The 25,600-nt window shown below is 42.8% G+C and overlaps 1 protein-coding gene across 1 annotated transcript in view; it reads left to right on the top strand.

Annotated features, from left to right (window-relative positions):
* Positions 1 to 25,600, top strand: part of DCC (DCC netrin 1 receptor) — an 876,197-nt gene that overhangs the window by 792,671 nt on the left and 57,926 nt on the right. Inside the window, exons 21-22 of the mRNA XM_060280362.2 lie at positions 5,676 to 5,708; positions 23,749 to 23,814. Of these exons, the coding sequence (XP_060136345.2) occupies positions 5,676 to 5,708; positions 23,749 to 23,814 (99 nt within the window). The remainder of the gene's footprint in view (positions 1 to 5,675; positions 5,709 to 23,748; positions 23,815 to 25,600) is intronic.

The following is a 25,600-nucleotide window of genomic DNA, read 5'->3' as shown; positions in this document are numbered from 1 at the left end:
AAGGAAGAAATAGAGAGAGGGATAACTCATATTTGTGGGTGCCTCTGGGTGACGCTGTGATGCTGGAACTCTGCATGTACAGGAGCCTTGTAAGCAGCTTTCTCTCTGCTTGATTTACAGCAGGCACGTCCAACAGGTAGATTGTGATCTACCAGTAGATCACTGGATGTCTGTGGTAGATCACTGGTAGGTCACTGGCACCCCTAAAAAAAGCTCACCCAAAATTTTCCTCCTCCCTCAAAAAAGTTGAACTATGACCTGAAGCCCTAAACAAAAATGGGCCTCCCTCCCTCCTAAAAGAAGCTTCCCTTCCTTTAAAAAAAACTCAACAGCTTTGACCTGAACCCCCCAAAAGGGGGTAGATCACCCCCAGTTTTAAACTCTGAGTAGATCAGAGTCTCTTGGGAGGTGGCCACCCCTGATTTACAGTATACAGATGCAGGAGGAGGGGCAGACTGGAACACCAATGCTTTTTATAAACATCACTGTGTCTGTCAAAGCTACAGCCTCCCCCCTTTCTTATTCACTTCTTTTTAGCCTTGCAGAGCCACCTTAGTCAAATTGAATCCTCTGAGTCTGCACCCTCATTAAATCGCCAATAGAACTCTTAATGCTCCTGAATGCTCATTAACAACTCCCACTTAAGAACAATAGGGTGAAATGGTCAGCTATCGAATCTTGCCTGGGGATATATGCTCCATTATCTTAACTGCTTAACTACTGGTAGCCACTTTGCTTTATTTATTTGATGTGTTTTTGTTACTGCTGTGTCCCCCCCCCCAGCAAGCGGAGACTTAGCTGCTCTTGCTAAAGCAAAGCCCTTTCCACTTCAGTTTTTGGAGGGGAAAAGTGCTGGTTATGGTCTGTAAAATACATTAATTTTTTTGCTTCTAGGGGGGGGCAGCTGCCCCCTCCTGCCCCCCTGCCTACGCCCATGTCAGCTTCAGGATCTGTCCTTCCAGTGAGCACTCAGGGCTGATTTCCTTCAGAATGGATAGGTTTGATCTTCTTGCAGTCCATACAAAAGCATTCCTTTTTAACCAGGCCTTTGGTTAACCTGATTGACCTCCTATGCCCTTTTAAAATGTGGTTTTTTGTGGGGGGGCTATTGGTTTTTTTTTTAAGTATTTTGGTTTTTTTATATGTATTTTGTGGTTTTATATATTGATTTTATTCTGTAAACTGCCCTGAAACCCCTGGGTATAGGGTGGTATAAAAAGTCTAATAATAATAATAATAATAATAATAATAATAATAATAATAATAATAATAATAATAATAATGTCTCCTTTGGGGGCAATTTCTGAAGGGACTAGTGGTCAAATTGCTCTCACCCCAACATTATCAAGGGGACCTGCTAGCTTTCCCACAGTTTCCCCTGTAGTCTGTACTTTTATCCTTTCATGTCCCTTTCACCCATAGCTGCCAAGTTCTCCCCTTTTTAAAGGGAAATTCCCTTATGCTGGATAGGCTTCCTCGCGAGAAAAGGGAAAACTTGGCAGCTATGCTTTCACCTCAGTATGGACAATCCACCACTCCTAACCAGGTGTGTGTCACCTGCCAAGTGAAGAGAACATACAAGTGAAGAGTCCACCCATTGGCATGGACTACATTCCATAAAAGTACCATATTTTTCCATGTACGTATAAAACAAAACAAAAATAGGTTTAAAATTAGGGTTTGTCTTATACACGGGTTGTGCTGAGGGGTGTTTTCTTAATTTGGGGTCCCCCCCCAAAATAGGGGGCATCTTATACATGGGGGCATCTTATACATGGGAAAATACGGTATATGCCACCATCTTTCTTCCGGGGTTGCATCTGACTAAGCCATACTCAGAGTAGACCTGTTGAAATCAATGGCCCTAAGTAAGTCATAACCGACTTGAGTCCATTTATTTCAGTGCATCTGCTCTAAGCGTTGCTAAAGTGGGATCTAGCGCTTCCTCTTTAAGATGCCAAAAGACTCTTTGTTGTTTTCACAGCAGCCGACTAACAGACTAACCCTCTGGAAATTGCCTAGGCGATGCGTTGCTATCACAGCACATAGAGAGAGCATCCATAACCTTAATTTGAAGGATGTATAAATTATGTGAACTGATATGTGTCAGTTGGGGAGGGAGGGAAGAAGAGAGAGGTTGCTCTTTGCTTGTTAATTCTGATCGGCATTGCCCTCCTATTAACACAGACAAGAAAGGTCTTTATTTGGGGCTTTCTGCAGGACATGATCGACAACGGTGTTAAATTTGCAATCATCCTTTTTCTCTTTTTGAAAAACTACTCTATAATTGCTGATATTGTCATCGTAGAGTGTTTCTCTCCCTCTCTCTCTCTCTCTTTTGAAGAGACAACATCAGGCAGAATTTTTAGCGTTACAGTGCCCTCTAATGCTTCACTGGGGTGACAAGTGTGGGAAGTGGGAATGGGAAACAAACTTACGTCCCTGAGTTGCAGAGAAGTTGCCAGGAACCAACGTCATTGGCCAAAGCAACCCTGAAATATTTCATTACACTATTTATGACAAGGGTTACATCCTCTTAAGGGGCATGAAAAGCTAAATAGCAACATCTAGCTTAGTTACAAATGCCATAAATGCTTGAAATAAAGGTTTTGGCCAGGGCATGTTGACAAGCTGTATTTGTTTTTGATGCCCCAATTATAAAATCATAGGTATAGATCTGTGGAGAAACCCAATCCATTATAAAATTGTGCTCTAGGATTTCTGTCCCTTCTGTTGATGTGGAAGGGAAAGGGTCAATAGAATCCTATACACTTCCTTATGAAGTGCAGTCTTCCTCACACTGGTGCCCTGCAGATGTTTTAAACAGATGGTTGTTGATCAGTGGTGAGAGATTATGGGAGTTGTAGTCCAGAACATCTGAAGGGCACCATGTTGGGGAATACTGTCCTAGATATGGTCTCACCTTGCGGCAAGAACTGGATTATATAGTGTTGGGTCCCTTCTAGCTTTTGGGGAGAGGAGCTGAATATGAGTTAGCAGGACTGTAGGGAGGCGGGTGGCGCTGTGGTCTAAACCACTGAGCCTCTTGGGTTTGCAGATCAGAAGGTCGGCAGTTCGAATCCCCGTGATGGAATGAGCTCCCGTTGCTCTGTCCCAGCTCCTGCCAACCTAGCAGTTTAAAAGTATGCCAGTGGAAGTAGATAAATAGGTGCAGGTGTGGTGGGAAGGTAAATGGCATTTCTGTGCGCTCTGGTTTCTGTCACAGTGTTCCATTGCGCCAGAAGCAGTTTAGTCATGCTGGCCACATGACCCGGAAAGAAGTCTGTGGACAAACACCGGCTCACTCAGCCTGAAAGCGAGATGAGCGCCGCAACCCCATAGTCACCTTTGATTGGACTTAAACATCCAGTGGTCCTTTTCCTTTACCTTAACTTAGCAGGACTGTAAGATCTTCAATGACCAAAACCAAGAGAGATATTTAGTGGAATTCTTCTCACAATAACGTTTTGTTGGGTGATTGTTCATTAGCGCAATAATAGCAAGAACATAAATCCATAAAACCTGCATGAACTTGTGCAAAGTCCTGCAGGATCAGACCAAATATTGATCTAGTCCACTACCCTGTTGCCCACAGTGACCAATCAGATAACTTCAGGAAACGCACAACTGGGATATGAAGCCAAGAGTCTCCTGTGCTGTTGCATAGCTCAGTAGTAGGGGAAGGGTGGGGCTCAGTGGTACAGCATCTGCTTTGTATGGAGGAGGTCCCTGGTTCAATCCCCAGCATCTCCAGGTCAGGCTGGGAGAGAGTCCTATCCAATGTCCTGCAGATCTGCTGCCTGTCAGAGTAGACACTACTGAGCTAGATGGACCCAATAGTCTGACTTGGTACATGACACCTTCGTATGGTGAGGTTTCAATTAGTCATCATAAGTAAGAGATATTAGTAGACCTACCATTGCCAATTTATTTAATACAACTAAATTCTAAAAGATACAGCTTCCTTTGTATTCAAGGAAACCCTAATTTTCCATGAACTGCCCCAATCCCACCATGGTTATAATAGAAAGATGCTTTTCATTTTTTATATATCTCCTGTTCTCTGTCACCAGCAAGTCGAGGGCTGGATTTCCAAAATAGCATATTCCAAATCAGCAACACTCATTATGCTTCAGGTGTTCTCTTAATGGAGAATTGGTTATATGTCTGGCAGATATATGTGTTTGGCAGATTTAACACAATAGCTATGCTAGTTAATAAAGGAAGAAACATATTTTGTGAGAGTGCCACCCCTATCAGAAAACTGCAAATACTTGAGATTTGATTCCTTATATCCACTGGCTTGTTTTGTCACACCTTTGACAACATAAAGATTGGGTTGAGTAGTGAATGGACAGATAGAACAGTATCCATCCCTTATTTCTTGCCTTCATTTATGAAGACCAAAAGTGTTTTGTCAGCTTTTTTAACCCAACCTGTTTCAACAGCTTCATACAAGCAAGATTCAGCCATGTAGGTAGCTGACCTACCCCAAAAAGGCATACGACTCAGTTGGGTGGTCAGCTAGAGGATCATCCTATGCATGGGCTCTGTGTGTGGGCAGGAGCATGACCGGATAATGGGTATAAAAAGGAGAAATTGGGTGAGGAACGAGATGCCACTGAACTACATGGGCTTCCATTCTGGTGCCCCTTTGATGCATATAGGTAAAGCATATATACAATGATATTTCTTGGGCAGACATCTCATAACACAGGAGTAACTAACACGGTGCCCTCCAGGGTTGTTGAACTACAGCAGGCATGCCCAAACTGCGGCCTCCAGATGTTTTGGCCTACAACTCCCATCATCCCTAGCCAACAGGACCAGTGGTCAGGGATGATGGGAATTGTAGTCCAAAACATCTGGAGGGCCGAAGTTTGGGGATGCCTGAACTACAGCTTCCATCAGCCCCAGGCAGCACAGCCAATAGCCAGGGATGATGGGTTCTGTAGTCCAAAACATCTAGAGATCACTACATTGGTTACTCCTAACGTAGTATTTCTCCTAAACATTCTGAAACAGTAGAAGTACAGTAGAACAGTATAGAATTCTGTAAGATTTCAACTTGAGCTGAGTTCTCTGCACTATTTAAATAAATAGCTGAAGGCCACTGCAGCCTGAGAGTCTTGGCAATGTCTATAAATCCTGAAGACTTAACTGGAGCACTTGTAATCCCATCTTTCCTTTGTATGTGGTTATTATATTTTAAGAGCATGTAGAATCGCTTTTGAAATGAAACGATGTGCTAGCTTTCAGTGTGCAGGAGGGTTTGTGCCTAATTATTCAAAGAAACAATTTCTTCTTTTTCTTGCATCTCACTTCTTAATTAAGCTTTCCTAATGATACCCCAGATCAGGGGAGCTGGGGGTGGGGACAACCTGAGACTTCTTATTCTCCTTCAGATATCAACATCTGACTTCATTAGTTATGAGATACAGACGAATTGACTGACACCTGTGCTTCCCGTCTCTCAAGATGATTCTGAAATTAAAAGTATAATGTCAAAATCTTCCCTGTCATATTCTGATCCAATTGACTGGAGAGTAAAGAAGAAGAAGAAAAAGAACAGGGAGTCTGCAACTTGATAAGAAAGTTAGGGCTGATTTGATGTGTTGAAGTGCCTACTGATGAAAAATGACTGACAGTGTTGTTTTGTTGTTTTTGCCTTGCAGTGGAACATCCTGACAAAATGGCTAATGATCAAGGTAAGATGGCCTTATTGTGTCCTGTTTTCTCTTGGAATCAACACCAAGCTGTAGGTGTGATGCCAGCCCCCCTTCCTTTGTGTTCTGCTCTTCACCTGGCCAGCACACCTGATGAGGCAGACACTGGCATGATAATTAATCTTGTTAATGAAGTTCTGCTCGGCTGAGGTTGCTGTTTTGATGGGGAAGATGTAAATTTTCTTGAGAGGAAATTGTTTTGTCTCTTTTCTGAAGGACCAATTAAAATGTCAGGCTCCTTTGTATGAAATAATTTTTTTCCTCTCTCTGCTGCACTTCTGAATAATTCACATTAAGTATAATTAAGGTTGGCATAATTTCCAAGCTGCTCTTGCACCCTTTTGTGGGTTATAGATTAAAGTTCTGGAGCCTCATGGTAAGAACCACTATATCTTTCTATCCATAAATCAGTTTCTCCCTCATGTTGGAAGATGGTGGTTTAGTCAACTTTTCAAGGCATAATTGTTGGTAGCGTTTTATCCTTTTCTTACTATTTTTAAACGCTTTGTGATGTTTGTTCTTTATTTCAAGCCAAATGCTTGTAGTCATTTGTTTACTATGAAGGGGGAAATAGTTGATTTTCACTTTAGGTAATTACATGCTTTTTTGTGGAGAGGAATGGCTGAGCCTCACCAGGCATTTGGAAAGGAAAATAGCTGTCTTTTCGACGATATTCTAATTTTCCGAGTTTCACCTGTAGGTGCTCCTTTCATCAGACTTGGTACTTATTGCACTTTGGTTGCACTGGTCATTCTGGGACATAGTGAAAATTAAGCCTTTTACATGATGCAGAAATAATTCAACACTTATTTATTTGTAGTTTGGGGTGGGGGGCAGAGAAATTTCCTCCAACAGCTGCAAAAATGTCAAATGCCAATCTGCCATGTTACTTTGAGAAGACATTTTCCTTTGAGAGATATCACCTTCCTGTTTTCCTCTTGCCTGTTTTCCTCTTGGCTCACCTGATGCCCAGTGTCAACATTTGGATAAGGCCTAGGTCAGGCATCCTCAAACTTCGGCCCTCCAGATGTTTTGGACTACAATTCCCAACTTCCCTGACCACTGGTCCTGTTAGCTAGGGATCATGGGAGTTGTAGGCCAAAACATCTGGAGGGCCGCAGTTTGGGGATGCCTGGCCTAGGTGCATAAGATTCATATAGCTCTATATGTTGTGATCAACAGCTCACACACAGTCCTTGAATCAGATGTGTGCACCTAGCATATGCACATTCTGCATAGGCCCTATGTAAATATTATAGCCATGTGTGGATGTTCAGTAGGCCCAGAGGTGGGAAAGGGGCCTCAGACAGGGTATGCACAATCTCGGTGTGATGTTTGTTTGAATGTGCATTATATATACTTACATATGACAGTGACGTGGGTGGCACTGTGGTCTAAACCACTGATCCTCTTGGGCTTGCAAATCGGAAGGTAGGCATTTTGAATCCCCGCGACAGGGCGAGTTCCTGTTGCTCTGTCCCAGCTCTTGCCAACCTAGCAGTTCGGAAGCACGCCCGTGCAAGTAGATAAATAGGTACCACTGTGGCGGGAAGGTAAACAGCATTTCTGTGCGCTCTGGCTTACATCGCAGCGTTCCGTTGCACAAGAAGCGGTTTAGTCCTGCTGACCACATGACCCGGAAAGCTGTCTGTGGACAAACACCGGCTACCGCGGCCTGAAAGCAAGATGAGCGCCGCAACCCCATAGTCACCTTTGACTGGGCTTAACTGTCCAGGGGTTCTTTACCTTTACTTTTACCTACTTGCATATGATGCTCTAGTTTCCATGGAAATATTTGCAGTCTCTGGACCTGCTTCCAGAACATGGATTGATCTTAAATATAAATGGGGGGGGGGGGCCACCAGGAAACAGAACACTTTCTGCTCCATAAGAATCATAGAATCATAGAGTTGGAAGAGACCACAAGGGCCATCCAGTCCAACCCCCTGCCAAGCAGGAAACACCATCAAAGCATTCTTGACATATGCCTGTCAAGCCTCTGCTTAAAGACCCCCAAAGAAGGAGACTCCACCCCACTTCTTGGCAGCAAATTCCACTGCCGAACAGCTCTTACTGTCAGGAAGTTCTTCCTAAAGACTTCACCTCAGAAACAAAATATTATACCAACTTGAACAAAGGTCCCTTCCACCCACTCCTCTCTCATCAGCCCCAAGAAAGCTCTCTCTCATCACATTTTCTCCTTAAGTAACCATGTTTAGGCTCTTGAGGATGCATACAAATGAATATGGAAAATGCAGCACAAACACTTTTCCTAGTGCAGCCTTTCCAACCTTTAGATTCCTTTAGCTTGTTGGACTACAACCCCCACCTTCCCCGGACAGCATAGCCAGTGGTCAGCAATAATGAGATTTGTAGCCCAAGAATATCTGGGTAGCCCAAGAATATTTCGGACCCCAAGTTTGGGCAATACTGTACACTATCAGCTATTAGACTTACCCCATCCCACATCAGATTTGCCCAGAAAACAAGTTATTTCCCCAAGAATACAGAATCCTTTAATAGCTCTGGTTCTTTTCCAAACCACCCTGACTTTGGAAATCGTCCATCTTCCTTGCAGGTATGTAGGTTTCCATCAGGACATGGACGATTTCCAAAGTCAGGGTAGTGCACCAGAGGGGGGCAGGAAGGGACAGACCACCACCCCAATTCCCACACTTGGAAAACAGCTGTTGCTACTGCCCAGTAGGATAAGAGTTGTTTAAAGGGAATGGGGATAGGTGGCACAGACATTTGAGGTCTGGGTGGGTGAGTAGATTGGGAATCTTCCTCCACCTTAGTTTTCAATCCAAGCTGGATGTTAAATCTGGAGTCTCATGGTGCTCACCTCTTCTTTGAAAGTAAACATTACAACCCCCAGATTTTATGTGGGCCCAAGCTAGGGATGGATGAATCTATAAATTTCTCTCTGTTTCTCATTTTTTAAAAAATCTATACTTCAGGCTTCCACACTTCTGTCACAATTTGCAGTTTTAAAAGAAAAATCCTCATGAAAATATTAGCATTTTAGTGTGAATTTCTTCTAATCGCCTTTCTGAATGCAGTTTTGACTGATGCATGCTTTTGCAACCATTTCCCCTAATATAATGCATTTTGCATGCTGTTTTCACTAATATATACACCTCTTTGCACACTTCCTCCTAACATATGCATTTTTGTACAGACTGATTGGGGAACCGCAGTGCAAAATTCAAGGAAAAGCAAATTTCTAGTTTCAGTTAATCTATTGGTCTGAGAAGTCCAGATTAGGAAGTTTCTCATTAAATCGCAAGCAAAATCCAATTTATCGCCCAGCCCTAACCTGAAAAGCTTTGCTGGAGCCCCTAACAATGATGTCCTTTACACTCATATTTCCTAGGCATTAACGCACGCTAAGTAACATAAACATTTCTACTAAAATAATAGCCTGTAGCTGTCACTTCACACTGCCACTAAATAAAACGAGTAACTCAAGAAAACGTCTGGATGGGATTTCTCCACAAGGCAAAAGCCTTGGAATTAATTTGTTTTTGCTGGAAAGTCATGCAGCGTAACAAACTGTTCTCTCCAACTTTAGCATTCAGTTATAAATGGGCAAAGTAAACAATCGAATGTGTTTGATCTTAATAGACATTCTGGAACATAAAGTAGATGCCATTTTCCTTACATACCTTGTAGCGATTCTGAGTAAACACAAATAGAATCAAAGGCGGGATTCTTTATCATTTGGGTGACAGCACTGCTAATTTCCCTGCCTATGTGGTATCAGAATAATAAATTGAGATTTGGAAAATGTGAAATGTGAAAAGAACAATGGGAATGTGCTTGAAAAATGGAGGTTTTCTGGGCAATTATTGCTGCTTTGCGAGGCATTGTTTCATGTTGTAGTACAGCTTAGAGTTAAAAGACCATGGATATTTTAAGGTGTTCTTTTTAAGTGTCATAATACAGCGCTCTCGTAAGAAGAATCAGGAATAATAAATATTTATTCCCTTTCTTGAATTCGCTGTGATATCATTTGATAAAAGCAAATGCTTAAGACAAGAGCTACTTAGATATGTAAAGCTGACATGTATTTTTTGGTATTGCATTTTATTTTGTAAGACACATGTTTTTAAATTACGGTTTTGTTTTGTTTTGTTTAAAAATGGCTACCTTGCAAGCATGTCGGCTTGCCCCCACGATTGAGGGGGCTGGAGCCATGCAACATGCATGCACGCCATGGGGCATCTGATGTCACTCATGTACATGATGGGGTGTGCTGACAGGTCCTGCACACACTGTGCGGTGCACATGTGTGATGTAAGCACGACCCACGGCATGGATTACTGAGGTGAGCATATCGTGCAGCAAGGGTGCATGGCTGCCACAGAATTTTGAGGATCCCCTCCTTGAAAAGTTGGGGCACACATAGCTCCCACTCCACCCCCAGTTGTTACCTTGTTCTTAAGACCTGGTTCTGTTGGTAATTTTGATGTTTATTTTATGTAATCTTCTTAGAGGTTTGGAGGATTAAATCCTGTTCTTGAAAAAGGACCTGAAGGATAAGGGAAAGGTGCAAAAGGACTTTGCCATTGCGGTGATGAATGTAGCCTGATCTACTCATGCAGCAGAATTGGGCTGGGGGTGGGGGTGGAGATAAGGAGGTGGTTGAATGAGCTGCATCACTTCTGTTCAGTAAAGGAGCTAATTTTGAATGCTTCCTTGGGTTAAAAAGCAGGCACACAGAAAGCATATGAGGCAAAAGGCTGAGACCCCTCTTGGGTTCGCTTTCTACTTGTGGTGAGTTCTGTTGTGTAGGCTTTGTTGAGTTTTTGTTTTTTTTTCATGGAAGAGCAGCCAAAACTATACCCCACCTGCAATCTGAACCGGTGATGCAGCCCCATCCTACCACCTCAGGACTGTATCCTGCAACCTCACTCTTCTATATGTATAGACAAGGTCTCAAACAAAACAGAGCAGAGGCTCAGATGCAGGAACAAGGAGGAAGGGAGCTAAAATGGGATTCATAACACAAAGAAGTGAGCAAGTGGAACCTGATCTTCATACAAATTAGAGACTTGCATAGAAAATATTGGGACATTGTGTTAATTACAGTGAGCGTACAAAGAAGAGTGGGACCATCTAGCTCAGGCATCCCCAAACTGTGGCCCTCCAGATGTTTTGGCCTACAACTCCCATTATCCCTAGCTAAGAGGACCAGTGGTCAGGGATGATGGGAATTGTAATCCAAAACATCTGGAGGGCCGAAGTTTGGGGGTGCCTGATCTAGCTCATCCTCTTTTTCACAGCGGCCAATCAGGTGCCCCTTGGAAGACAGCTAAAAGAGCATGGAAGCCACAGCCCTTCACCTCCGATGTTCCCCAGCAGCTAGTACTCAGAGATGTGCTACACCCCAACTAGATGGTTCCTTATAGCTGTTAAGGATGTGACTCTGCTTCCGTTGAATGCTGAATTTGGCACCAAATGCAGACTCCTTTGGAGTGATTTAGGCTTTGCACCAAGTGAAGCAAAACTTTTCCCAACTTAGACATTCAGAGGATGCAGAGAGAGTCAGAAGGTCCATTAAAAACCCCAGACAAGCTCTCCGTTGAAGGAAAAGCTCAAGGAAAAGCTCAAGGAAGGAAGGAGAGGATGTGGGGAGCATGTAGTGTTGTGCCTAGCTTCCAAACAAAGCATTTCTTGCTAGAACTCTCCATTTTTTAAATTTCCAATCGCCGTGCATTGAGAAGAGTAGTAGAAGGAACTTGTCCATTGCTATCAACTCATAGGAGCTTTGGACTGCTTTTCCTCCACTAATGTGTCTAACCTAAGGCTTTTTCTTCCCATATGTCTCCTTACAAATAATGTAGTACCAGAGGCAAAGGCTGCTTACTGCGCATTCATCCTGACCTGTTTGGGCAAAATTTGCAGAGAGTTTAGATTCTGTTTGTAGGGCAGAGAAGTTATATGATGCTGCATTGATCAATTGTCAACCTACACTTTTCAGTTCCTTTTCTTATTGCATTCCCTGTTGCAAACAAGTCTGGTTTCGGAGGAAGCAGGCTTGTTCTTCGAGAGTTTCAAATCCACTTCAACTGCTCAACCTGAATTTCCTGGCACGTGACTGAAAATTGCAGCAGCCCAGTAGTGCCGTGAGTGTCATTTCACAACCATTGTTTCCTGCCTCTTACAAATGAACAGAATGAATGGCTCTTTTCATTTTCTGGAGGGGAGCAAAAGGGCTCTATAGTTGTGAAAGGCCTTCCAACATTTCGAGGCTGGGGACCGGCTGAATAGCAAAGCCTGCTTTTCCCTTCACCTGACTATACCCTCACTTAAAACTGAGATTTTCCTTGCCTATAGCTTGCTTGCAACTTGACCATGGCTCTTCCATTTCTCGTTCAGAGTTTCCTTGCATTTCCTCCCCCACATTAATGTAGGAGTGGAATTGTTGTGGGGAAAGATCTGAGCTATGCGCACACCGTGTGCTTTCTGTCTGCTACATTCTTTCTCTGACAAACCAAGCAAAGACAAAGGGGAGGGGAGACCCTCCATTGAATATTCCCCTTACATCCTTGGTTGTGCATTGTTGTTTATAAATCATTAAAGTAAGTCTCTCTCTCTCTGTGTGTGTGTGTGTGTGTGTGTGTGTGTGTGTGTGTGTAAAACGCACGCGCACACACACACACCCTAAATCCCATCATCATGATGCCAAGCCCGTTGCTTCTGTTGTTGTTGTTGGGGGCTTGTTCTACTTAACGGGCATAGCCTGTAGAATTCTATAAAAAGATTACATTAAAAATGCTCACTGGATTGAAAAGCTCAAGCAATAACAGGAGCCAGAGCAGTTCCTTCAGGCAGCAAGGCAGGCTATGCACTGGTAACTGCTATTAACTGATGGCCATGCTTCAGAGTCCAACCGGCTCTCATTTTCCCAGCCTCCACCAGCAGAAAAGGATGGATGGAGTATAGAACATCACACACACACACACAAAAATAATAGAAAAAAGGAGAGGGAAAGAGGGTACCACTTTTCTGCGTCTGGGTGGAGAGCATGTAGCCTCCAGATATAGTCGGGCTGGATCTACACAGATCTGTAAAAATGCTATTGAAAGCTATAAAAAAGTTATATAGCTCTCAGTGAAATTTCCCATTGGCAACAGATCAATGCTCTGCAGCGCCCTCTGGTGTCACATTTTAATAATGCATTTTAGCGCTTTAACCAACCAGTGTAGATTCCATTAGTCCCAGCCAGCATGGCAAGTGGTCAAGGATGCTTTTACCGTCCTGGTGTTCAGTTACACTGAGTAGGATCGCAGTAACAAGGTTAGCCAAGCAACAAATTATGCTTAGAACTGAGCTTTCTGGTTTAGTGTCCTTGCAAAGAAGGTGGCACGTGATTCCTTTTAGCAGCGGGGAGGTTTGATCAGTGAAAACTTCAGAATCAAGCTTCAAGATTATTGCTATAGGTCAGGCGTGGTGCTTGTTTGCTGACTCCTGGTTCGCCAGAATTGGGGTGATTTTTGGAAATACAAAGTACTGCCTTAGTAGGTGAACCCTGTCTGCAGCAAATCCCATTCCCTAAGGGGAAGTGGTTAAATTTACCTGCTGACAAGTGTGACCAGATCAATCCCAGATCAATCGTTTGTTTGCCAATCCCCCCCCCCCGTGCCCCGTAAATTCCTGTCCTTTCAGAGCATACCAGTCTAGCCTTAAAACTCACATCAATGTATAAAGGTTTTTTCCCCCAGCATGCCCCACTGGTCCCCCAGTTTCCCCATTTATTGTCCAGGGATTAAAAGTGGGCTGCAACAGATTGCCCTGTTATGACCCCAGAGGCTCACCTGTGAATTTGGGAACATCTTTTTTTCCTTTGAATGCATTTGAATCAGGATAGAAAAGAACCAAGTCCCTTTGGGACTCGGCCCAGTCTGAGAAAGCTCATACTACTTTATTTCATGTGGAGAAATAAATAAGCATGCTGGATTAAAATTAGATTGTGTATGTGGCAGTAACCTCACTTTGGTCAACAAGAACATCAGTCCCCGGTATGTAATAATAATAATAAAACAAATCTCCTCTCCTCCCGCCCACACTCCCTTCCATTTGTTCATTCTCCTTGTGCTGTGGGAACCAAAGAAATTAAATGGGAAGTGGCAAAGGTTACCAATGGGGTTGGCAGAAAATGTGTTTACATGCTGCAATACGCCTTCCTCTTCAAGAAGTTGGAGGCTGTAACCAGGCCTCATATGCTCACAGCAGTGCCATTTGTTGTCCGGAAAACGTGTTGCCTCATTTTGACTGATTCTCTGGGGAAAGCTCTGGGAGTCAAGGAAACATAAGGTAACCTAATAAGGTAAATGATCACACCTTCCTTTTTTCTGCTGCAGGGATTCAGCAAAACTTTATGGGTAGCTTCCATCAGCTTTCCTTTTTTATAAGCATGCATTAAAATAATATATGCATGCACAGAAATGTTGATGCAGAGGACTCTTTATAAAGCATTGTGAAAAACAACAGTCGGGTTCTCAAAATGATATCTAGGACTGATTTCAAAATGCAGCAGTCAGATGATGGACTATGGTTCAATTTAGAACTCACATGACCCCTGGGTTTTTATTTTATTTTAAAAAGTCCTTACAAAAACTGCAGGCACTTTAGCGCACATTTTTCTTTAAATGAATGTTAATGCCAGCGATTTCCCCTAATGTACTATATTTTATATGTAATTTTCCCTAATATTTCTGCAAACTTTTTTTGGTGGCGAAATGTGTTGCCAAATTTGCAAGTGCAAATTTCAGAGGATAGTTTTGCTTCAGTCTACATGTTGCTTTTGACAAGTGTGAAGTAAGGTAGGTTTAAAATGAAAACTGAAGTAAATTTCTCCCCAAATCCTACTACTCTAATCTAGGGCAGCAAACGTAGTGCGTTGTAGCAGACCACCTATGCTCAGCTTTTTTGTAAATAAAACCAGATATTACAAAATGCCATAAACCTCCAGTGTACTCGTCTTCCAAAAGAAGACAGGTACCCTTGGAACTCATTGCTACTCTGGGAAGCAAGGAAGCACATAACAGCATGGAGCAGTGCAGATAACTTATGTAGAAATTTAATTTTAGGAGATAATTAACTAGGTGCTGGAAGTTTGATCTGGAAGCTCTTACAAAACTTCCGTATCCCCTTTTAGCTGGTCCATTGAGCTTTCGGTGCAATCAGAACAAGCAACGTTATAGTTTAGCAAGATCTTTATTTGAATGGCATATGCAAATGACGAAGACAAAGAAGACGAAGAAGACGAAGAAGACGAAGAAGACGAAGAAGAGCAGCCATTCCTTACAGTCCCAAGATAGTTAAGATTGGAGGTTGAAGCAGGGACCTGCAGTTGGGGTGCAAAGCAACAGAGATTTCTGTCCATCCTAGGTTTGTTGCAATCAGTCTTGTTTCTGCTCCCCTTATAGTTTGGCTTCTGCTAATACCTACATTGTTCATCTTGCTATCTGCTATTGCTGCAGCGTACGTAATTAATTTCATGATTCATCTCAATTGCATTTCAGTGGAATGAAAAGTTTTTTTAAAAAAAATATATGCAGACTTAAAAAGGATAACAGACGCTACTCATATTTGCTCGCGTGATTTCCATCCCTGACCATGAACAAACATACGAACTGTAGGAATTTCCACCCCCATTTTCATTTCAAATGGAATTCTCTGACCAAGGAGGGATCGGCCCAGGATCCCATAGTACCATCTTGTAGTCCATAGTGGGTTGGTGGTCCAGGTTCAAAACGATTGACACACCCACACTCTGAGCAGACCACTCTACTTCTTCCTCTTTCTCCTTAGTGATAGCCATTGATTGTATACAGCTCAAATGTCCCCACATGTGCTTCCTATGACTCGAATGTTCCAGCAGGTCCCTAGATGCTTCCTTCACATTCCCATGTTCACGCCTCCATAGAACACAAGCATGCACAGAGTGCCTCTGACCTTTGTTCCTCTTTTCCCATTTCTCACTCAAGCCTAACTGCATTTTTGCTTCCTGCTCTGGCACAGCCCACATTTTGCTGTTAAGTGCTAAATAGGAGGAAGCTAAGTTCTAGAGAAATAAATTTATGGAACTCCTACACTTGAAGCCAGGACTATTTTTGAAACCAGCTGGACAAGGCCAAAAGAGGGCCCTTAAATCATTTCAAGGTAGATTTCCATTCACCGTTTATTAAATCAAGTTTTCCGTGTCAGGCTAAAGGTGTTGAGTAAATGCAGTCCTTGATTTGATTTGATTTTATGTCAGCACCTAATTTAATTAGGTCAAGTAACAAAAGCCCTTCATTTGCTTCTCCTGAAAGCTACAAGGTGGCTCTACGTGCTATTAGCTGCTGCATACTTTATGAAATGGTTGTTTTTCTCCGACAGCCAGCACAAGGTCTCTGCAGAGTTTGGGTTGCCTATATATACAAAGTGTGTATATATACAAAGCCAGCTGTTTTCATAACGAAATTACTTTGGTGGTTATATAATTATACCAAAGCGCATTTCTGCATTTCTTTGCACTGGTTTCAGAGTGATTATATAATGAGGAATTAATTCCCTTAAGCAAAAAGAAAATTGTGCGCAGGATGAGGAGAAAGTTAAGCAACAACCACTGTACAATAGGAAAACCTGGGAAATTAGAACTGAGAATTGTTTGTAGAGAAGCCCAAACGTATGTTAGATGGGACTCTTGGTTTGAAGGGGACCGGGGGGCGGTGGGTGGGAAATAATCCGTTGTACACCTGAGCTGAAGCAAAGGGTGGTTTCCAACTAAGTTTTATTCAGAGTAAACCGGCTGAAGTTCTGCTTATTCATTTCAGTGTGTTTACGCTGAGTGAAACTTTGTTGATCGCTGACCTAAGAGTTGTGTCCATTGCTAGCCCTACTCACTGAAAATAATGGATATGAAAACAATTATGAAAATAACAGAGAAATCCAAGTTAGGTCCATTAATTTCAATAGGCCTACTCAGAGGAAAAACTCACAACCCATGATGTTTAACTTTACAGTCTTGTTCAAGAACTGCAAACTTGCAGGCCCTACTTTGGCTCAGTTTGGGGAGCCATAATGTTTGCCCCTTGCACTGTCCGGCATGTTCCCTCCTCCAAGAAAACCACTCTGATATTCATTTCCTTTCTGATCCTTTGCCAGCATAGTGATGGTGGCCGTGGCCGTTTTGTCCCTTTCAGCACTGTGAAGTGCCAGGATTCAGGAAGAAGTCACTCAGTTGCCTAAGAAACCAACCATGCCTTCCAAATTGTTATTGTTATAATTTGGCTATTACTGGAGGTATATTAGAAAACTTTTAAAAACGTTTCCCTGCAAAGTTGTTAAACTTTTTTTGGGGGGGGGGCAGGGCAAACCAAAGTTCCCCCGTGGAGTAAAATGAGCCTATTACACGGGAATCGACCTGTAGATCGCAGCCGACCTGTTGGACATCCCTGGTCTAGGAAAAAATATGACTTTTTCCTCTATTGTGGGACTGTGCTCTGCAGGATGGTGCTGGAAAGTACAAAATGGGTGTGAAAAGCCACAGAAAAGGGGGGGGGAATTAAAGCAAATGGGAGAAGGGTAGGGGGATTCCTCAGAAACCCCCAGTTTTGTCTTTCAGCGGCCTGCGGTGTGTATTAGAATCACAGAACGGTAGAAATGTAGAGTTAGAAGGTGCCTGCTGGACATAGCTGCCAAGTTATCCCTTTTTTAAAGGGATTTTCCATTATGCTGAATAGGCTTCCTCGCGAGAAAAGGGAAAACTTGGCAGCTATGCTGTTGGATGAGACTTATAATCCTCTAATTGACTGGGAGCACCATTGGACAGGCCTTCCAGGCTGAAAACCAGAACCATATGCTTCAAACTTCAGAAATAGTTGCCTCCTCTGTTCCGTGGAAGACAAACAGCAGAAACTTGAAACCCATCCTGTTGAGTTCAAAATGCAGAGCCTTCTCTGGGCCGAGGAATTAATGTGTTGCTTTTGAAAGGACACCTGCCATTTTACACCTCGCTGCTTTTAATCTCATGAATAAACAGAGTGCTAATTGCTTGAGTTTTCAAGGAAATAGCATTTGTAAGGCAGCTGAAGCATTGCCTGGGTATTCCAATTTTTGCTCGCTCTCTTTTTCCAAACAAAAATGTAATTCAACCTGTGTGGTGTTTGGATTACAGCAGTTATGTTGCTGCTTGGCTATTTGAAGCATAAACTGCCTCTGCTCAACACTGTTTGGCCGAACACCAGAAATTGTCTGGTTTTGCTTGTTGCGGTGCTTTCTCCCAGCTGGTAAGGAGTCCACTGAAAGTTACATCTATTGCTTAATGTCAGCATGCAGACAGACACCTCTTTCAATGCTGTAATAGCAGAAAGATGCCTCATTTTTTTTTTTTTTTTACCTTTCCCTGGATCACAGCTGCCGTGCAGTGAGGAGAGATTCAGATGGATTTCAAAGCCTTTTTTAAGAGTGAGAGAGACTGAGAAAGTGAGAGGGAGAGATGATTTTTAAGCGATACATATTTGCCTATTCTCTCAAAAGAGTTCCCCCCTTCCCGCTTCACCTCTGATTTTTATGAAACATTTTTCCTGCAGGGAGAATACTCAGCAGGATGTGGAGATAATAAGATATAATTGGATGTCAGTGGTCCAATTGTGGTCTTTTTTGGGGGGGGGGGACTTGCAGTAAGTGCCAGAAGATTCGGGAGATCAGAAGATTAATATAGCTTTAGGCTGCCATCCAGTGTACATTTATCTGCGAGTAAGCCTCATTGGCCATAGTGGGACTTACTACTGAGTAAAAATGCCAAGGCGTTGGTGCTGTTGGAATAATTTTTCAGTGCTATTCATGTGTCTAATCCTAACCTTGGAGGAATGCCACCTTGGAATTGTTTTCTGTCTTCATCTATTTGTCGTTTTAAGATATTCTAGCAGAGCAAGATTGGTGAGGAACTCTAGGAGTAGCTCAATTGGCAGAGCATGAGACACTTTATCTCAAGGTCATGGGTTCAAGCCCAACTTTGGGCAAAAGGTTCCTGCATTGCAGGGTTTTGACTCGATGACCCTTGAGGTTCCTTGCAGCCCTATGATTCTCCTGGTTTTCAGTTTTAATTTAAAGTAATGTATATATTTAGAACATCTGTTCCCCACTTTTCAACTGAATGGGCTCCTGCAGTACCTGGCACAGAATCAATAAAAACAAGATAGTTTTTATCACAGACTTGCACTCTAAAAAATAAAATGTCACAACAATTAAAAGCAAGGAAGAGGAAAAATGCAAAAAAGGCACCATCTCTTCAACTTAAATAGTAATCTAAAGTGCATGAGGTTCTATTCTCAGTCACATAAGGCAAACACAGAAGTCTTTCTGAATTTGCTTCTGAATCTGAAGTGCTACCTTTCCACAGCAAAACTCGGAGGCTGCTTATAGTTATTGAAAACCACAGGGACAAGATGGAACCCAGGTGTGTTTTCTCCAGTTGGAGAGAGCAATGATTTATTCTTCGGCGATCACTCGTAGCCGAGTAAGATTGTCTTCCATAAACACGGTTTTAACAATGAGTCTGTAAGTGACTGTGGAGGCCAATTCTGGATCCACATGTACTTCCACAGTGGGGACATAGTTTCCGGGCGGGAGCTGATCACAGTGTGGATTTGCCAAGCATGCACACTCCTCCCTTGCATCCTGAGTTCAAAAAGAGCAGCTGTGCTGTTGGGGTAGAACTTTGGACCATGGACCCAGTCAGGAGAAAGAGCAGGAGAGCCCCAAACACAGCAGGGCTGGAATAATTTATTGGCCAACTAACAACATACTTGGAATTTTGAAATAAGTAATGCCTGTTGCCATCTAAAGAGTTGGTCCTCTGTAAGCCCATTAAGTCCAGAGTCAAAAATTACCTGACCGCATCACATCTTAGCCTAGCTGGCCTGCTAGTTTTCTGTGTACAATGATTTTATTTTTATTATTATTATTTTGAATGGAAGTGCTCTCCCCATTTGCATTCTTCTTCTTCTTCCTCCTCTTCTTCTTCTTCTTCTTCTTCTTCTTCTTCTTCTTCTTCTTCTTCTTCTTCTTCTATCACTTGTATTCGAGTAAGATTGTCTTCCATAAACACAGTTTTAACAATGGGTCCGTAAGTCACTGTGGAGGCCAATTCTGGATCCACACATCCTTCCACAGTGGGGACATTGGTTTCCAGGTGGGAGTTAATCACGGTGTGGATTTGCTAAGCGTGCCTTCCTCTTAGCACGTTTCTCCCTTCCGTCCTGAGATTGAGTGTCTTCAAAGCCCATGACACCTTTGGTAAAGGCTGTTCTCCAATTGGAGCGCTCACAGGCAAGTGTTTCCCAATTGTTAGTGTTTATACTACATTTTAAAAGATTTGCCTTGAGACAGTCTTTAAACCTCTTTTGTTGACCACCAGCATTACGCTTTCCATTTTTAAGTTCGGAAAAGAGTAGTTGCTTTGGAAGATGATAATCAAACACACATACACACCCCTCTTAATACTGACCCCTCAAGTAGGAACAGAACCACTGTCAATCAGTGCTCTCCATTCCCATCCATTTCAGGTGGTCAAGAAGGATTGATTATCAAACACTTCTGAGTGGTCTAGGATGAGCAGGATTATACTCCCTCTGGTGATCTTCAGGCTCTCTTTGCATGTCTAAGCAAAGTCTAAGCTGAGTAATAAAATTGCATCACCATAAATCCAATATGAGATATTGGTTGGATTAGTTTTGTTGAAATGCCATGCACTAGACTTGTTAAGGGCTATTTGATTTATAGCTCTGCTATCAGCCTAATTGCCACAAATCAAAAGCTCAGACCTTTTGCTTTCATGCATAAAACTAGAGTCTTTTGCTTCCCTAAGGAGAAGGTCTATTTTGAAAACACTTTAGAATATATTCTAAAGCTGGAGTGGGTCTTATTTGATAATTATAGGAGGTTTCGGTAGATTGGAATGAAATCACCAACTCATATATATCCGCACTCATTACATTATTTTCCAGCATAATTAGAGCTTAAAACTAACCACAGCTAAAGGTCATGTGTCTCTCTCACCGCCCCTAGGAAAACAGCAAAAAGGTATGGTTGGGCAAGGGTGGAATTCTGCTCAAATGGGATGGGATTCATTCTAATAACATCAACATCGCTGCTGTATACTGCTTCCACATGTTCCAGCAGTCCTTTTAATTTTTTTACAGTAAATATGTGACTATTTTCCAAGGGCTGCAAGTTCCAGCTGGTCTATAATTTCTGACCACATGCACAAACAAACACCGCATATCCTGCTCGTGGGTGCAAAATGACTAATTTGCTCTCCATTTCTAATGATTACGACTGAGCCGTTGTGCAACTCTACTCTGCTTCCGAGGATCAAATGCCAATGGCTCTGCAATTATCTTGATTGAGAAGTTGATTGTGCTGAAAACGCCCGTGATGATAATGACCTTACATTCCTAATTGGGCCTTTCAAACCAGAGCACTTCACACCGTTGATAGGCAAATCAGCAAAGAGGAATAATTTCAGGTGTACCTAAGCTCCAGGCGCCTCTCCTGCACAATGAAACAACTTCTCAGGTTAACCACCATCATTCTCAAAGCATATGTCAGGTCTCCCTGCAGGCTGCTGTGAAGCCTCTCCTAAACTCGTTTCACGGTGTGCACCTCCAAGGTAACATGGGCAAATCCATCAGTTGTATGCCTGACCACTCGGAGCCTGTGGGGCAGCCCAGTTATTTTTATGAGACTATAAACCCTGTAATTTTTACGAGTCTATAAAGTTTTCGTTGTAATTTAAGACCCTGAACTTGCTGCATGCGGGTAATCAGAATAACATATCTTGTAGTTCCCAACTCTCTGCTTTGATCTCTCTGCCCGGTTTTTGGGGACAAGTGTGTAATGCCAAAATTGTAGGAGAAGCTCCGGGCATGGGAGCATTTCTGGAAGTGGTCCTCCTCCTCCTCCTCTAAACGCAGATCTCCCTTCTATCCCAAACTGTAGACATTTTACCTAATGCAGAAATCGTGACTGCTCCATGACTTTTATACAACATAAGGTACAACATATATACACATAAAAAGGTAAAGGTAAAGGACCCCTGACAGTTAAGTCCAGTCACGGACAACTCTGGGGTTGTTGCGCTCATCTCACTTTACTGGCCGAGGGAGCCGGCATTTGTCTGCAGACAGGTTTTCCAGGTCATGTGGCCAGCAGGACTAAGCCACTTCTGGCGAAACGGAAATGCCGTTTACCTTCCCACCGGAGCGGTACCTATTTATCTATTTGCACTTTGATGTGCTTTCGAACTGCTAGGTTGGCAGGAGCTGGGACCGAGCAACAGGAGCTCACCCTGTCGCGGGGATTCAAACCGCTGACCTTCCGATCGGCAATCCCAAGGCTCAGTGGTATAGACCACAGCGCCACCCGTGTCCCCTATATACACATATACATCCATAATAATCTTTTTTAGAACTGAAGCTAAAGTTTATGAGTAAACTGCCCGGTTTAATCAATGTGGGCTAGAACTGGCACAGTTAGAAATTATCTGGAGTGCTTTTGACTCTTCTGAGAATTTATCCTAGGACTGATATAGAACAAAGATAGCTAGAGGGCCTTTTTGTGAGTCTTTGCGAAGGAATGGCAGTGCAGTGCAGTGCCACATTTGCTGAGTCATTCTTTTCTGTCAAGTCATGGAAAAATGTGACTTGCATAATTAGCACAGTGTCGCTCAACATTAGTACCGGGAGGCAGTGAGGCAATTTGTGAACAGTTTGCAAATTCTGCTATTGTAAGAAACTGCTATAATTTCGTACAACTTTATATGTGTAATAGCCATGTGCCCTTAGAGGTTAGCTTATTATATGTGTTGTCCTTCAAACAGCTAATATATACTTCTAAAAATAAACTTCACTTTTTCAAAAATACTTCATATGGTAAAATAACCACTTTCCCTTTTTATTTGACAAAGTCTACTCACATCCATTACTACGTTCTGGAATACGACGTCCAGAAGTTGGTATGCTGCTTAGTATAACAGAGCGTGAAAGGAGGCTATTTATTTTACTTATTTACAAGATTTCTATGCCATCTGTCAATATATATTTTTTTCATTCTGTGACATATTATTAAATATTATACTAACAGTTAGGAACCAGGCAACACAAAGTGAAAACAGAATCGATCAATAAAAGAGCAGGGTTGTTATTGTTTTATTTTTAAAAACACCTCAGCTTTTGGTTGCATATTCCTTTTGAGTGATTTGACCTTGCATGGAAGTCAATCAGTCAACAGGAGACATATATGCCAAGAAAGCATTAGGTCTAGTCCGTGATGCCCTTCCATCAGCCCTAGTTAGCATTGTTAAAGTCTGTCATTGGTCTCCCCACTGATTACCCCATATGTGGATGCCTTAAAGCAATGATGGCCAAACTCGGCCCTCCAGCTGTTTTGGGACTACAATTCCCATCATCCCTGACCACTGGTCCTGTTAGCTAGGGATGATGGGAGTTGTAGTCCAAAAGCCGCTGGAGGGCCAAGTTTGGCCATCACTGCCTTAAAAGAGACATGGTGTCACCTGGCAGAATAATACAGTTTCCATGCGCAGAAATGAAATGTCAAAGCTGGAGCTTTGAGGGGGGAAATGGACCTCTGAGAAGTGAGCACATCTAGCACTAAACTTGCCTTAAGATGCTTGAATAGCTCTGCTGTCGGGTTTGTCATCTTCTGAGAGAGAATATTCTGGCTCATGCCAAAACCCTCACCTTCTTTTGTCACTTTTAACTAGCAATTCTGAATAGCAGAGTAATGACAAGCAGCATGTGGTGGGGGAGCGTCAAAGGGCTCAGAGATTTTGGTTTAGAAAAGGCTGCTTTTATGGCAGATTTTTCTCAGGCAGCTGTGCAGTCACCTCCTCTTACAATATCTAATAGCTTAAACGTCAGATCGACACTGTTTGAAGAACTGAGCCTGTCTTGACTCGGGTATATCAGCCATTCTGCACTGATGCTCATTTTCCTTTTTGCAGGTCGTCATGGCGATGGGGCCTACTGGCCGGTTGACACCAATCTGATCGACCGAAGCAGCCTTAATGGTAAATATGGACTAAAACCATTTTCCTCCGAATTGGCCTTCTTTGTTCAATGCAATTAAACTCCAGAATGTCTTTGTTATCCGTTTCCCCCACCTTGTCTCCACTTTCATCAAATCTTTCTGCTTTCATCAGATGGGATAATGCATTTTACTATGGCACAGCCAACTGCAGCTGTCGTAAACAGGCAACTTGGTCTTAGAAATGGATTTCATCCTATGATAGTGTTGTTGATTAGTGTTTAAGCTCTAGTGTCCACCACTATGCTGCTGTAATGTCCCACGTAAGCGTGGAATCACATTGCGATTTTTCACTATCACCGCAGCTGCAGCTCCCCAAGGAAATAATTTGTTTACCTTTACAACGGCTCAGCAGATCAGTTTAGATACATCTTTTTCCCCCAGCATCATGCTTTTGAGCTAGGTGAGCACGCAGGTCAGGAGAAGCTTTCCAAGAGTTGTGACCCAACACACTAGCTCTGAAAAAAGGTGACAGTGATAAGGTATTAAGCAGGGTGGAAGCCTGCAATAAATTTACAGTCCTTTCCCATGTGAGGGTGCTGCCAGAATCACTGGAGCAAAAGAGTCTCTGTGAGAAAAGAAAGTGCAGGAGATTAAAGAGGGGAATGGAATAGATAATTGGGGGGGAAATCATTATTCCTTGGCTTCTCCTAGCCACAACAGAGAAGACATTATATGCACTGTAGATTTAGCAGATATAAACTGCAGAGCCAGGAAATTGCACTGTGTTAAGAAGCAGGCCCTATTTTGTGTCAACACCACCCACCCACACAAATCTATATTAGTATCCCTTTAAATTGGTAAGCGCAAATCCTTGGTCTCCTTTGGTACAATGCCAGCCATGAAAGTGCATGGGACACTCCATGTGTTGGAATCTGTGCCTCCATTCTGACACACCCCAAACAAACCTGTTACTCAGATCACTAACAAAAGACAAGGTGTGACCAGAAAGTTCGGTGAATGGTCATAGAAATCAAACAGCGAGAACTATTCGAACATAGAATCAGCTTCAGAAACCCACGAAATGCTCACAATAGTGTACAGAGATGAAGCTGTAACTCAAAAGACAGTGTATGAGTGATTGAAGCATTTCCATGAACGGCGGCAAACCATCGAAGATGACCCTCGTTCTGGCAGACTGTCGACGGGCAGAATGGTGGCAAATGTTGACAGAGTTCATAAGTTATTGATGTGGGATTTGTGTTTGGCCATCCAAATGATGGCGGAAGAATTGCATATTCCGCATGAAATTGTTACTGAGGTTATGAGTTGTTCTACCCTCCAACATGAGTCTGACCAAACTGCGGGAGGCAGTGGAAGACAGGAGTGCCTGGTGTGCTCTGGTCCATGGGGTCACGAAGAGTCGGACACGACTAAACGACTAGACAACAACAACAACAACCCTCCATATTCTCTCAATCTGGCCCAACCGGATTTCTTTCTTTTTCCAAAACTGAAATCTGCACTGAAAGGGCACAGATTGTCCAGCATTTCACACATCCAAGCTGCTGTGACGAGGGAACTGAAAGCAGTACGAAAAGAGGACTTTTCCAGATGTTTCCAACAGTTCTACGAACGTTGTCAACGGTGCATTGTATTAGAGGGGGGGCTACTTTGAAGGCCTGTAAGGTATGTATGTTCAAATATTTCTCGCTGTCCGATTCATGTGACCATTCAACGAACTTTCCGGTCACACCTTGTAGGAGAGGCTCTGCCATACCCTGTGACCTTTCAGAAACCACAGGATAGCACCCTAGGAAGAGGAGTGA

Source organism: Zootoca vivipara, chromosome 10 (genome assembly GCF_965207765.1).
Source record: "Zootoca vivipara chromosome 10, rZooViv2.hap1.1, whole genome shotgun sequence".
NCBI lineage: Eukaryota > Metazoa > Chordata > Lepidosauria > Squamata > Lacertidae > Zootoca > Zootoca vivipara.
Note: the sequence above shows the minus strand (reverse complement) of the source record. Positions and strands in the feature narration are given on the sequence as shown.